This window comes from Rousettus aegyptiacus, unplaced genomic scaffold (genome assembly GCF_014176215.1).
Source record: "Rousettus aegyptiacus isolate mRouAeg1 unplaced genomic scaffold, mRouAeg1.p scaffold_m13_p_5, whole genome shotgun sequence".
Classification (NCBI taxonomy): domain Eukaryota; kingdom Metazoa; phylum Chordata; class Mammalia; order Chiroptera; family Pteropodidae; genus Rousettus; species Rousettus aegyptiacus.
In genome coordinates, this window is record NW_023416308.1 from 78,965,073 (window position 1) to 78,979,822 (window position 14,750).

General features: G+C 37.0%; 1 protein-coding gene across 1 annotated transcript; it reads right to left on the bottom strand.

The window, feature by feature from the left end:
- Positions 1–10,695: 10,695 nt before the first annotated feature.
- On the bottom strand, positions 10,696–11,631 carry LOC107505720 (olfactory receptor 51B2-like). The gene has a single exon (XM_016136005.2). It carries the CDS (start codon positions 11,629–11,631, stop codon positions 10,696–10,698), a length of 936 nt encoding a protein of 311 aa, XP_015991491.2.
- Between the last annotated feature and the right edge of the window lie 3,119 nt (positions 11,632–14,750).

Consider the following 14,750-nt stretch of genomic DNA (forward strand, 5'->3'; position numbering starts at 1 on the left):
AAATACAGAGGTCTTATATTTCTAGTTCTGGAATGATTATATTTTCTGTTTTCTGTGTTGCCCTGCCAAATCTGTCTCCAGTCCAGTGAAAAGTTTATCTTAGAAACCTGAAATGTAAACTATTTCCCTCTAAGAAGCTTATAGTTTTCTCCTTCAAAGGGCCAGTTTGGGCGGTATAATATTTAAAGTGGGAGGAGATGGAGATATATATACTTAGGAAAGTTCTGTATATGTTGATGGAAAGGCATTAATAGTTTACTAATCATTTTCTGAAACTGTAGGATCTAGGATCTTATTAGGAAACAACGAATTGCTAATTAGAAGCTCAAGGAATCTCCAAACTCAGACTGGAGGAGTATTTAAAAGAACATCTAGAATCATTGATTTAAAAATAATTCAGTACACCTTTGTAAAAAGATGTACCAATGGCCAATAACCCCATGAAAAGATTGTCAAAATCATTAGTCATTGGGAAAAAAAAACAAATCAAAACCACAATGAGATACCACTTCACATCTACTATGATAGCTATAATTAAAATAATAGAAAACAAGTATTGGTGAGGATGTGGAGAAATTCAAACTCTGTGTATTGCTAGTGGGAATGTGAAGTGCTACAGGCTCTATGGAAAAGTCTGACAGCTCCTCAAAAAGTTAAACATAAAGTTACCATATAACTTAGCAGTTGTACAAGTATAAAATGAGAATAATTGTCATAAGTACTCAAACTGATACTTTTATGACAATGTTCATTGTAGCATTATTCACAATAGCTAAAAGAGGAATAGTCTGCCCCTTCCTGTCCCAGTGGCATTCCCAGCTGTGGCATCAATCCTCCCTGGCTCAAGCAGCACACTGGAGTCCCGCTCTTGTGCCCACTTGCCGCAGGCCCAGCTCCATTTTTCCTGTAGCACAGCTAAGTTCCCCCGATCAGGTGGCTAACAGCTCCCTCTACCCTTTTCATCACTCTTCCTTCTCTGTTACTTTGCCCTGGACTTCTCTGAAGCCTGCCATTGGGGAAATAGCAGGGCTTCACATATATTCCTGTGCTATAGGTGGGGTGGAGTGGTGAAGGGTAAGGAAGGGGTGAGGTGATGAAGAAGCTTGTGAGCCTCCAAGGTGGAAACAACGCTGTGGGTGGAGGGTGTTTGGGGTGGAGGCTCTTTAGGGTTTGATAGCCAGTCAGCAGACTGGCCAGTAAAATAAATGAATGAATGAATGAATAGATAGATAGATAGATAGATAACAATATAAAAAAAGATAAGAATAATCCAATGTCCATCAACAGTTGACTAAATGAACAAAATGTAATATATACTGTGTACCCTGGGAAAGAAGATACCATAAAGTGTTCCTGGTGGCTAACTGGGTTCAAATTTCCCAACAGAGACTAGCAGGCATTGCTAAACAGGAGCTTCTACACAAGCTGTGCTTCAAGGAGAAGACTATTCTGAATTGCCTACCCACACTGGGTTCCAGCTGACTGAGCCAACCTTTATAAAGCTGTTTCTAGAATCCTATTTCAAGCAATAAGACTGAGACTATTTCAGTTCAGTCAGAATTTTGTGGCTATATTATCTTTAGCATCTTTACCAACCAATCAGAGGGGCTTCACTTTGACAAATCAGGACAGTACTTTTTGGACCAATAAACTGTGAGGAGTTCTCATTTGTATTAGGATAGACCAATCAGGGACCAGGGATGGGAATTCTCTATATAAGTCAGTTCTGCTCTGTCTCAGAATGCATATTTTCCCCTTCCAGCAAAGACTGAAACCTATTTCCATGGCTAAAACTAAAACACCCAAGATATTTCAATGGACCAGAGTGGAGTAGAGCAGGACAGACAGGACAGAGTGGACCTGACTGGAGCAGGGCAGAACAGAGTGAATTGGATCAGAACAGAGCAGAGCTGTCTAGCCAGAGAGGGATCTCAACCAATGGCTGCTTCACAGTCACACTGTTTCATAGCTTGCTGTTTCATAATTGAGCTCTAACACCATTGAGCTGTTCCACAGCTGTGTTATATCACAATGGACCTGTTTGCATTGAAAATAGTTTGCTTCTTCATTGCATCTCAAATTAGGGATTCTTGTTGGAACTGAATTGGCACCAACCAATGACCATCAGTTGACATTACATGGTGCCCAATATGAAGCTCTGAAATGACAACTTGATCTCCTGATGCCATCCTAAAACCAACACATCTGGAACCTGCACAAGCCCCTTATGCTTGAGTTGTCTTCCTGGTGGCCCCCGAAGATCTCTGGTAAGTCCTCTCAGATCCAAGTTCTCCCACACTTGCAGCTGTGGTCTCGGAGACTTTATTTAGTTTAGGTAAGGGACCCTCATCTGGTGACCTCGGTTCCTGCATTTGGGCCTGCAGGATTCCTTCATACAATTCAGGTTTAGTGCTTAGGAAGTCTGTCAGTTATACTTGGAACCAAAGAGGGTGGCTTCCAGGGAGGGCTTTCTTCTTTTGTGCCTGGTACCAAGGAAGAATATCCTCCAGGTTGCGACTAAGCCTTTTCTGCAAGGTTTACGAGCACACTCACACTAACAGGCGTCCAAAAGGATATTTTCATGAGGGGTGCATGTGAAGACACTGATGTTAAGGGGCATTTGGAGGGGACACCACCCATAAGGTGGGGTGCAAAATGGGTGACACATTTTCTGAGCTTCCTAATCGTTGTGCACACTTGCTCTCCATATTCTGTTTGTGTTTGTCGATAAGCTCACCTTACGGATAAACTTTAAGAGAGAGGATCTCAAACCACTCAGAGACAAAAGAATGTATTCTTTGAATTTAAAAACAGCTTTAAAGGAATTCTTACAGCATGCAAAAAAACTTAGGCCTTCTGAGCAAAATCTTAACTTAGTCCATCTTCCAGAAAACATATTCGGATCCATACTTTTTCTTTTAAGTTTTGAATTATAGTGCTGACTGTGTGTTAATGTATGTTTATATGTGAAAATAGAGTATATTTCTACCATTGGATAGTATTGCCAAAATTTGATTTGTGATTTCAAATGAGATTGTAAAAGGGCCCTATTCACTTGGCTTAAAACAATTGAGTGCTCATGCAATCTAGAGAAATAACAAAAACTGATGTAATTGCTTTTTAAGTGCATGTGATCTAGGATTAATCTTTAGCAAATAAAAACTAGCTTAAGGAAGTTGTTTAATTAAGAAAGACCTGCAGTTGCCCACTGCTCTGCTAGCTTTGGGGCTGAAAGACCAGATGTGAAGCCAGGGTAACATGTATGTTACCTTTGGAGACCTTAGTGTGTCATTTTGCAAGGCTAGAAGGACACAAAGTCCTGAGATTAAGATCCAGACACTCATGGCAAAGCCTGATTGAGATGTCATGGTGATGGAAAATGATTGCACATGGAGAATAAGATGTGTGTTTACTAAAAGAAGATATGAGGACTAGAAATACATTTTTATTGAAAGAAAAGAAAGTAGTTTTGTCCTAAAATGATCTAGAATATGTAAAGAAAGAGATAAGACAAAATCTGGAAGGGTTATGAAAGTTGCAGAAAGTTTGTGAAAGTTGCAGAAGGTTATAGAGGAGGAACCTTGAAAAAATAAATCTTATGTATGGTCAAACTAAGATTGAAACTAATTTAAGCTAATTTTCTTTAGATGTAAAAAGTACACTAACACAGAATTGGTATTTGTGTTTCTTTCTTTGTTTAAAAGAACAGAAGTTTTTTTATACTATTGGTATATAAAATATCAATATATACATATTGGTATGCTCTTATTAGGAAATTATAAAGAGAAAGTAAAGATTTTACATTTTATCAAATGATTTTCTATGGTCTGCATCATCAGTTCTTTGATTGCTTAGGTAAACTGAACCTTCCTAATACTAAAAGAGCTAAATTTTACTTCTAAATAAAATAAGGAATTTTTCTTTACAAAAGGGAGATATAAAACTAATTCGGTTTATTTGATGTTTGGAAAGTGGCTTTCAATACAATTGCCCCACCTTGAGGTTAAAAATGTATTAATGATGATTTGTATGTATTCTCATTGGGTAAACATATTCCCCTGTTGAAGGGCTACAGCCACCACAGTTTCTAAAATACTTTGAGAAAGGGTATTTCCTGCTTGGAAAATCCTCAGAGTCCCATTGCAATCAGGGAGCTCCATCTTACTGATATTGCAGCATTTCCATTGTGATCATCATTCCCAGTCCTCTGGTTTTGTAGAAGGAACTGACAAGAGAGTTAACATTTAATTGGTAAAACTTGTGTAACCTTTCTATTTGCCTTGGCCCAGGGGTCCCAACTGGTTCATGGCCTGTAAGAAACCAGGCCACATAGCTGGAAATGAGGGGCTGGCAAGCGAGTAAATGAAGCTTCATTTGCTAGAATCACCACCTCAGCTCCATCTCTGATCATCGGGAATTAGATTCTCATAGGAGTACCAGTCCCTGGTGCCAAAAAGATTGGGGACCGCTGCCTTGGCCTAAAGCCCTTCCATTGGTATTGCTTAACATTAGATCTATTCCCTTGGATAAATATTGATTGTACCCTTCTAAAAACATTACCAGAAGACCCATGAGACTAGACCAGAGAATATAAAACCTGCCTCATTAAGGTGGCATTCCAATTTATTGCAAAGAACTTATAAAGGCTCTTGAAATTAATGCAAGTTCATAGAGCAATCTTTTTCACAGTGAGCTCCCAGGAGACGTAACACTGAACATCATGGCCTACAATCTGTAAATATGGTCAATGAAAAAGAATATCTCCCTCCACAAGGACTTTCTCTAGCCTTGCTGGAAGGGACCATACTGGGTATTGCTAACTAATCCCTGAGTTATAAAGTTAAACGGTATCAATTCATTAATTCATGTTTTTTATTTAAGAAGTCTCCCACATTTGTACCTCATTCATTTGATTGAATACCCCATCCTATAGGAGACCTAGAATTAAAGTTATCTAGAGCAGCCAGTCACTCATGCAAAAAGAAGTTACTTGAAGCAGATGGCTTTTCCTGGGTTCAAGAACTGAGCCAGTAAAGTCAGTTCCTGTTATGCATAATTGTTATGTTTATTTCATAATGTCTACAACATTTATTTCTTGGGTACTTAACAACCTTAACCCTCTTACAAAAGGCCAGTCACCTTTCCTATGTGCTTTCTAATTTTTGTCATTTTAACCATTATAAATGGGAAAACTTGGCATAGAAGTATTATGACACAGTGCTTTCCAACCTTACCCTCTGCAGGGAACCTGTCTGAATGCTGAATTGCCATCCAATGTCTGTCTCTACCTCTGGTAAAACTGATGATCTCATAGTTATTTCTGTTAGCAATTTGTCAACCATTTAACTTTATAATTGATTTCATCAAAACTTCCCCTTCTGTAACTTATTGGGTTAAGTTTCAGAAGGGAGTTCACCTTCCCCCCAGTGCCTACCTAAACCCATCCTAAACATCGGTCACATTCTTCCCAGGTGGGACCCAACTGTCTCCCACAGGTAAGTTAGTCACTAGCCACCCCTTTTCACATTGCTACCTATATCTTAAATGCCTTAAATCTGGTTGTAACTATTTCAACCCTGACTGCTGTGGAACTCCCCTTTGTAAGGCCCCTGTGAGTGGAAACAGCACACACTGTCACGAACCTAAATGTTCATCACAAAATGGCCAAACATATGGAAAAAACATACCTCTAGAGGAATGTTCAAACCAGATGGAAACATGGTTGGAAAATGTTCTCACTTCTCTTCCTTTTAATGAATTCATAAGTCAACAAACTCTTATAGCCACTCTTTGTGTCCTTAGAGGTTGTATTTTTGTCTATGCATATGAAAATCATTCTTGGGCATTACATTATCTAGATAGTTGACTAGGCAATGTCTTTTGGGTCACTCGACATCCTCTTTTACTATCCTCAAAATGATAACAGCCACCCTTTCAAGTTCTCATCAGAGTAAAGACAGAGACTTATCAATAGTAGATAAGTAATCTGATGAGGATTCCTTTGTTTATGAAGATAACGCTTGTGGCCTTTCTGTGAGATGTGGCTTGCCAGCAGGTTTGTTAGCAAATGAGGGTAATCACTTTTTAGAATTATATTTTCATGGAGTGGACTTGATACTGCCCAATTAGATATAATAATGTGAAACCTAACTAGAGCTGTTAGTGGAATCTCTCACTCAATCATCAGTCATCTGAGCCCAGCTAACATCTTTTGACTCCTTAGCACAAGTAGTCTTCAACAACAGAGTCACTTTTCATCATGTCCTCACAGCCCAAGGAGGAGTTTGTGCCATAGCCAGTACCTCCTGCTGTATCTGGATGAATACTCCTTCCCAGGTAGATTTAGAAATAATCAAACTCTTTATTCTCACCAGATCCCTTAAGGGGCATTCCAGTTTTGCTTCTAGTGTTGATGGTTGGTTGGAACTGAAATTTTCTTATATTTTCACTTGGCTCCCAACTGGGCTCTGAGATATTTTAAGGTCTGAGTTGCTAATCATTTTGATTATTGTTTTTCTAATTTGTTCAATATATTTCATTGTCAAGTTATTGATGGTGTCTCCATTTAGCCGTGCTTCAGGGAGAAATCTGCACTAAATCGCCTGCTTCCCACACTAAACCGCCTGTCTACACTGTTTCTGCCATCTGAGAAAACCCTGAAAAGGAGTTCCTGGAATCAAATTTCAACTAATATGACTGAAACTTTCCCATCTTTCTTAGAGTTGTACAGCAATATCCCTATTAGCATTTTCACTGACTAATCAGAGAAGCTCTGCTCTAACCAATCAGAACAGTGCTTTTTAGACTAGTAAAACTGAGGATTTGGAGTCCTCATTTGCATGAGAATGAACGAATCAGGAACCAGGGAAGGGGAAATCTCTCTATATAAGTCAGCACCCCTCTAGCTCAGAGCCTGTACTTTCCCTTTTGGCCAAAGATTGAGGACTGTGTTTCCCCGGCTGAACCTGAAACACGGAAGACATCTCAGCCAACCAGACAAGAACAGAGCAGGCAGAGCAGAGTGGAGCAGAGCAAAGATATCTAGCCACCAATGGGCCCCACCCAAGGGCCACCTTGCCTGAGGGCCGCCTCACATTTGTTCTTTTCCACAGCTTTGCTGTCTGATAATTGAGCTGTAATATATTGAGCTGTCTCACAGTCATGCTGTTCCACAGCTGTGCTATCTTGTAATTGAGCTGTGCACTGAATAAAATTTCTTTCTTCTCCACACCCCAATATGGGGATATCTGTTGGCATTGAATTGACACCAACGGTCACTGGCTGGCGATACATAAAACAAAATATTATTCAGCCAAGTAAAGAACGAAGTTCTGATATAGGCTATGACATGGATAAACCTTGAAAACATTATGCTAAGTCAAAGATGCCTGTCACAAAACAACAAATATTGCATGATTCTATTTATATGAAATATGTAGAATAGGCAAATTCATAGAAACAGAAAATAGAGGTTACCAGAGGCTGGGAGGAGGGTAGAATGGGGAGTTATGGATTAATGGATACAGAGTTTTTGTTTGGAATAGTGAAAATATTCTGAAAATAGTGTTAATGATTGTGCAACATGGTGAATATAATTAGTTTTATGAAATTGTACACTTAAAATAGTTAAGATAGAAAATTTTACATGAGATAAATATATTTAATATATAAACCATTAGATACACATTCAGTATATTCACCTCACTTTGTTAAATTTATTGTGAAAGTTATAAAAGGAATATTTTGAGATCAGAAACTATAAGATAAGATTCTGAAAGATTTATCATTGTGTAATATGTGTGTGCACACATACAAAAGCACAAGAGCATAGCAGTGTAAAGTCTCTTAGATCTTAGAGATGAATTTTTAAATTTCGTTTTTATAATTGAAAAGGATAACTTATTTAACAAGTCCACCCAAGAGAAGATAGTATAGATTTTTTTTCAGTTCCAAATGTTTCTTTTCAAAGATTTATGACTGGGCATCTGTGAAGATATGTCCTAAATCAATAGCAATTTAAATAAGCCATTATAAAAGAACTTCATTTCTCAATATGTTCTTGTTATTTACTGAGAAAGTAATCTAGGTTATAGTGCTCGTTCCATCTTCCTTTTTACATTTGTACCAAATCCTCTGTCTTAACCCATTGCATCATATAATTTTTATATCATCTCATATCTGGCAGCATATTTTAGACTGCTGATTTAGAACTGTCTCCACTCCAGTGAAAGTTAGCCAAGAAGAAACTTGATCTATCCTGCTTTCTTCCTGGATAGGAACCCCAAATCCATTTGTTTTATGAGCTCTTTTAGGCATCATCAGCTTCAGTGTGTTTCTATTATCATGCACCTCTAAACTTTTAACATTCTCTGACACATGCCTTGCTTTTACTGTGACTCTTAACATCTGGCAAAATGAACTACATAATAAACACAATTTCAGCAAATGAGCAAGTAATACACTAATATTTTGTTTTAAAAAGCTCAGTCCTACACCCTGGAATATATTTCTTTCAGTCACTTTATTAAATCACAGTTTCATTATTTAGACTCATTCTGAAAGTCCTAGAATTAAAATTTTTTTTACTACTCTTATTTATAAACTTAATACACAAACAGCAATTGCTTTCCATTAATACTACCATTCTTTTTTTTTTACCATTCTTTTACAATGATTTGAATAAATTTTTTGAATTTTATTTTATTAATTTCAAGTATACAGTATATTGGTTAGACATTTATATAGTTTATAAACAATCTCCTTAAATACCACCATTCTTTAAATAGCATAAAACATGAATTTAGGATTATCTTTGCTTCCCCCCTTTCTTTCCTCCGCTTTTCTAAGAAACCCGTGTATCTTATTAAATTTAGATCCTAATGTGTCTCATATCTATCCATTACCTTCTCTCTCTACTTTCTTAAATTGAGCTATTATCTATTTTCAAACTACTCCAATATCCTCCCGTTATTTCTTCTGTTTATCTCTTGCTCCCTCAAATCCATTTTATACATAATACTGAAATGATGATTCAAAATCCTGAATAAAATTGTGTTAGCCTTTCTTCAAGAGCTTTCCAAAACTCTTTGGGTAGGTACTCAAACCCTTACTATGGCTAACAAGATGCTTTGTGGTCTCGCCTCCTCTGCTATCTTCGGCTTCTCGAGTAATCATCCTTTGCAAGTAGTCATACTGTCTATCTGGTGGTTCCATAATTCATCCCACTGGAGACTTCCACATATACTATAATTTTTTTAGAATGTCATTACTCATATTTCACCAGTTTCTTTCTAATCCTTTTTCAGATGTCAGCTGATGGAAGACTTTCTGTGGGAAACTTACCCTTACCTCAAGCTAGAATGTGGCCTCTTTTGAGACTTGCAGTCTCATAGCTGTTTTTTCTTCTGTTTTATTAATCACAAGATTTATTTTAACTTTGAATTTATTTGATTTTTGACTCTAATTGTTTAAACATTCCAAGAGGAAAGGTTTGTGTCTGTTTGCTGCTAATTATATTATCTAGTTATATTATTTTTACATAACAAAGTGCCTGTTCCATACTAGTGCTTTAAAAAAAATAAGCCAATAAGTGTTTAAATATTGCTGTTACGTCTATGAAAACAGACCCATGAGGACTGATTTAAATTCCTTACCCTCTCCTAACCAAAGTACTGCATACTTGAAACTAATAATAACATTAAATTAATGAATTTATTTATTTATTTATAATATAAATTAAACATTAGGAATAATATATAATGAACTCCTACTAATCAATTAGAAAAGAATGAAAATTAGCCCCCAAAAATATGATCAGACACGTCTAATGTGAGACTTGCGAGGGGACACAGAAAATTAGTAATTGTGCTTTATAGCAATAAAAAATAAATCGAATACACAATCAGACAATATCAGACAATATTTCATCTACCATATACATCACAAGTGTTTCTGTTTAACATTTAAAAAGAATATCGGATAAATCAATTCACGAAATGAACCAAAGGAAAATTTATGAATTCAGAGAATCTAATGTAAAGCTTTCTAAATAACACTTTTATCACTTGAAAAGCAAATCCTGCTTTAAAATATAGTAGTTTTGAGATATAGTATATGAGCTCATTAGTCCTAAATCCACATGCACTAGTTCAGCTTTGCATAGCCACAGAATGGAGCTTCAGTCTTTCCTTACATAGGTTGTGGTTGACCCAAGATGGACATTTAACTTCACCTTTTCTGAAATATTACTTGCACTTGTTATTGATAGGAATCTGAAATGTCCTATCTTCTGTGCTTATTAGAGTATTTGTCTATGTCCTTTATGACCATATTTTTTCCACTTTCCTAGAATCTCTGTATATACATATACATATATAAATATATACATATATATCAATATAACTATCTCTGTATCCATCTGCATATATGTGTATAAATATATGAATATATGAGTATACATATATCTATATATACATAAATATGCATATTTATTTCAATATATATATCTGTATATGTATATATGTATATACATCTTTGTATTCATTGCATTCCTGCTTGACTTATCTTGTAGATTTATGTAATAATTTAAACTTATCTAACTGTTATAAAAAGGAAGATTAGGTATAAAACTCACATCCCTTTCGATTATGCAAAAGGTCCAGGTTCCTGGAGCTCTCAAGATTTTAAGATAAAGGCTCAAGCCCTATTGTGCACAGAAAACAGGTGAACAATGCTTAGCTGAATCTGCTTGGTCTTGATGCTGTAGATAATGGGGTTCATGAATGGAGGAAAGAGGAAGTACACATAGCTCATGGTAATGTGGACCACATGTGGTACATGTTTCCCAAACCTGTGGATGAAAGTCAGGCCAATCACGGTGATATAAAAGACTAGGACACAGCTGATATGGGAGACACAGGTGTTGAAGGCCTTAGCTTGCTCCTTGGCAGAAGCAATGCCCATAACTGTCTTAACGATTAAGACATAAGAGAAGAGGATAATGAGAGCATCTAGGAAAAAAGTCACAGCAACCAGAAAAACTGGGTAAATACGATTAAATGTAATATCAGCACAGGCGAGTTTCATGACATCTTGGTGGAGGCAAAAGGCATGGGAAAGAACATGGGAACGGCAATATGGGAACCAAAAGAGTGGCAGAATTGGGGGCAGAAGGGATAAAAAGCCCCTCAGCAGTATTCCCAGTCCTACCTTTATCACACGAGATTTGGTAAGAATGGAGTTGTACCTCAAAGGTGTGCAGATGGCAATAAAACGGTCATATGCCATGGCAAGCAAGACACCTGATTCCACAATAGAAAGGGAGTGAATAAAGTAAGCCTGCAGGAAACAGCCTCCGTGGCTCATCTCTCGATGATTCACCCATAAGACACCCATTACAGTTGGCATTGTGGTCAAGGTCACCATCAGATCTGTGCCTGCCAGCATGGCAAGGAAGTAGTACATGGGTTCATGGAGACTGTGGTCATCCTTGATGAGATAGAGGAGAGTGCCGTTGCCAAGAAGCACAGAGATGTAGACTGCAAAGAAGGGGATGGAGATCCAGTGATGAACTGCCTCCAGGCCTGGGAAGCCAGTCAGTAAAAAGGGGGCAGCACTAACATTGGGCCACATAATATGTTCACAGGTAAAGAGGAGATTTCTAGAAACTTTTAACCTCAAAAGCCAGATCTTTCAGTAGTAGTGTATCACATCATATTCAATCAAAATCTTCATACATGGGGATAATTAGTTAGTATGGTAACTGTAACTGCAAGTATTTGCCTGCAGAAAAAGAGTAGAGATTTGTGTTATACTTGAGTTGAGGAATGCTGGTTGTTCCTTAATTAGAAGAAAACATCAGGTTTAATGTTTAAAACTTTCTCAAATAAAAAAAATTTAATAATATTCTTTAAAACATCAGGCCATACAATTGTTCGTATGCTTAAAAACTTTTGCAGCAATAATAATAACAACGATTAAGATAAATATGTATAATTGAATAATAATCTTAGCTGCTATATTGCTGTGATTGATAGCTTTTGGACACTTTTTCTTTTTAGTGTTTGCTATTTTTTTTTAATTGAGAAGCAGGTTTACAGTCAAAGTATCTCTTAAAAAAGGATGATGTGATATTAAAGAATATGGCATTGCCAGGGAAATTCTGAGTGCTCAGTGGGCAATTATGCAATTGAAATATTTTGCTGGAGTGAAACTACAGTCAGTCACAATTATTACTCCAGGGGAGTTCTGCCCATCCAATTTTTCCACCTCACTCATCATTTATTTTATTTTATTTTTATTTTTAAAAAATTTTATTTTATTATTAGTTTCAAGTATACAGTACCTTGATTAAACATTTATATAGTTTATAAAACAATCCCCCTCATTGCTCTTTCTCTCCTCTGGCTCTCTACCCCACCATTACATTAATGCTAACTGCATTCCGTGCTAACTTTTGGACACAAGTAACTTTGATTTTGATTTTATCTTTCACAATCATGATAAATATATACTTTTTTTTTTCAGTTGGAAGCACTTTCTTTGTTTATGAAATTGAATGTCAGTGTGTTATGAAACACAAGTGTAACCATCACTTCCAATTGCTTTGTTGCTCCAAAAATGACCCTTTTCTAGAGGCTGGCTACCAGAAGTGTGAGCCACAACTAACAATATGGGAACTTGTTTGACAGGCAGCCTTGGGCTCCACTTCCAACAAACTGAATCAAAATTTTCTTTTTTATAAAAATCCCCAGGTGATTCGGAGCACAGAAGCACTGTTCCAATGTCATATATATTTCATCTTTGAAGATAGATTCTTTTTTATTTTCCCACCTGATTGATTTTCTCCTTCCCTCTAAATATCTTCATATCTTTTTTTTATTATTGTTCTTATACCATTCACTGCGTCTTTTTCTGCCTCTTGTCCTTTCCAAAATCATTTGACATAATAGAATGTTCAGATTCTTTCTCTTTGTTTCCTCTTATCTCTATCTCCTTTTCTCCAACACTTAACTCCTGATGAGCTATGGTTCATGTGACTAGTACCCACAACCTAAATATCCCCACAACCTAAAAATCTTAGTCACTACTATTTCTATTTTATGGATAGCCACAATCCAAAACAAAGAACATATTACCTTATATGCCACAGTCTTAGTTCACCATACATTCAAAAACATTGAGGCATACTTCCATACTGAGCAGTGGAATACTTTCCTCCTTCATAAGATGTCCTTAATATCAGAAGTAGGTCATAATCAGGACAAATCACAAAGAATTTAACTCCTGTGTAACAAAAGGCTCTGAAGTTGCATCTGTATCAGCATGGTACTTGTTGAGATAAAAATCACCAACATTAGGAATTCCCTAAAATTAAAGCACATCTAAGTCATAAAGTTCTAAATTATAATTACTATGCACATGTTGTTCTATTCCTGAAAGCTTCTTTTGGCTCTAAGAGATCAACCTCAAAAGGAAATAATAAATTGTGAATCCATCACAAAATCCAAATAAGTGAACAGAGAAGGTAGTGTGAGTCCTCCTCCCCCTCATCTACTCTTGGAATACACTCCATTCCTCCTTAATAGGATAGACCACCATAGACACTAGGGTAATGGGCGAGGGCCAGGGTCTCAGTTTCTCCTGCTGAGTGTCACTGAATATTACCCATGCCTTTTCTAAGAGAGCAGTTCCAAAAGTAAACACAGCTGCTGTTAGGATCTAATAAAAATGATACACCTCTACCCAGATAAATGGATAAGAGCATATGATGTCACATTTAATTCAGCGAATTTACAATTAACCTGATGCCAATCCAAGTGTATGATTAGAGACGCCAAGTTTCTTAAATATGTTTCATGAAAAAGAAGGAAAACTTTTTGTGGTAGTTTCCCACACCGGCTAGAAACTTCCCTCTAAGTAGTCCTCTGAAAAATCTTCCTAATGGTTTTCCTTTATTGCATCTAATAAAAGGGACAGGAGATATTTCATATTTCTGTTCCTGGCTCTCATCCACTCAGGTCTTGTTGCTGGAACAGAGACCTGTTGCTGCTCTATTTGAAGACTCAGTCCACATGACTCTTGCGTATCGCCCTCAGGAGGCCCCATTAGTAAGCTACGTATGCAGAAATCACCTCCCCAGAGTTTCAGCTTTACAGTCACTCAGGAAACTCCCTAATCTCTTTCTCCTCTTCCCTCTCTGTGGGAGAAGCTGGGCCACTCAATCGATGTCCTCAGGACTTTCAGTTGTTTCCCAAAGGATGCATGAAGTAAGCTGGAAACTCTAATGCCAGCAGACATATGGATGTCAGGACTTGGTTATGTGATATCTCTCCCACACCCCAAATCCTCATCATTATCAATTAAGAAATCATCACATCTCCTTCCTGTTGTCTCCTCCAAATGCCAAACACATTCTAGTTTAGTGCAGGGATCACTTGTACCAATGTTGACCCTAGAGCTTATGAATTCCAGTTACATTTTTGTCTTCCGCATTTCTTTGGGGTAATAAGCACTGATACAAAAGAGCATCAGTGGATTTCTTAATAGCTATGTGCATGACAACCCATTTTTGTCTTAAAATTACATTATTTTTATATCATTGACCAGTTTGTCAGGTTTAGGATGAGGAACATGGCCTTTTTATTGACAGAATGTAACACTGTAGTGAGTAGTAGACAAACAATATTTACCATAAATTTTCATATCGCCGTTGTTACTGCATGGACGGTAGTATGTTAAGGAGAGCATAT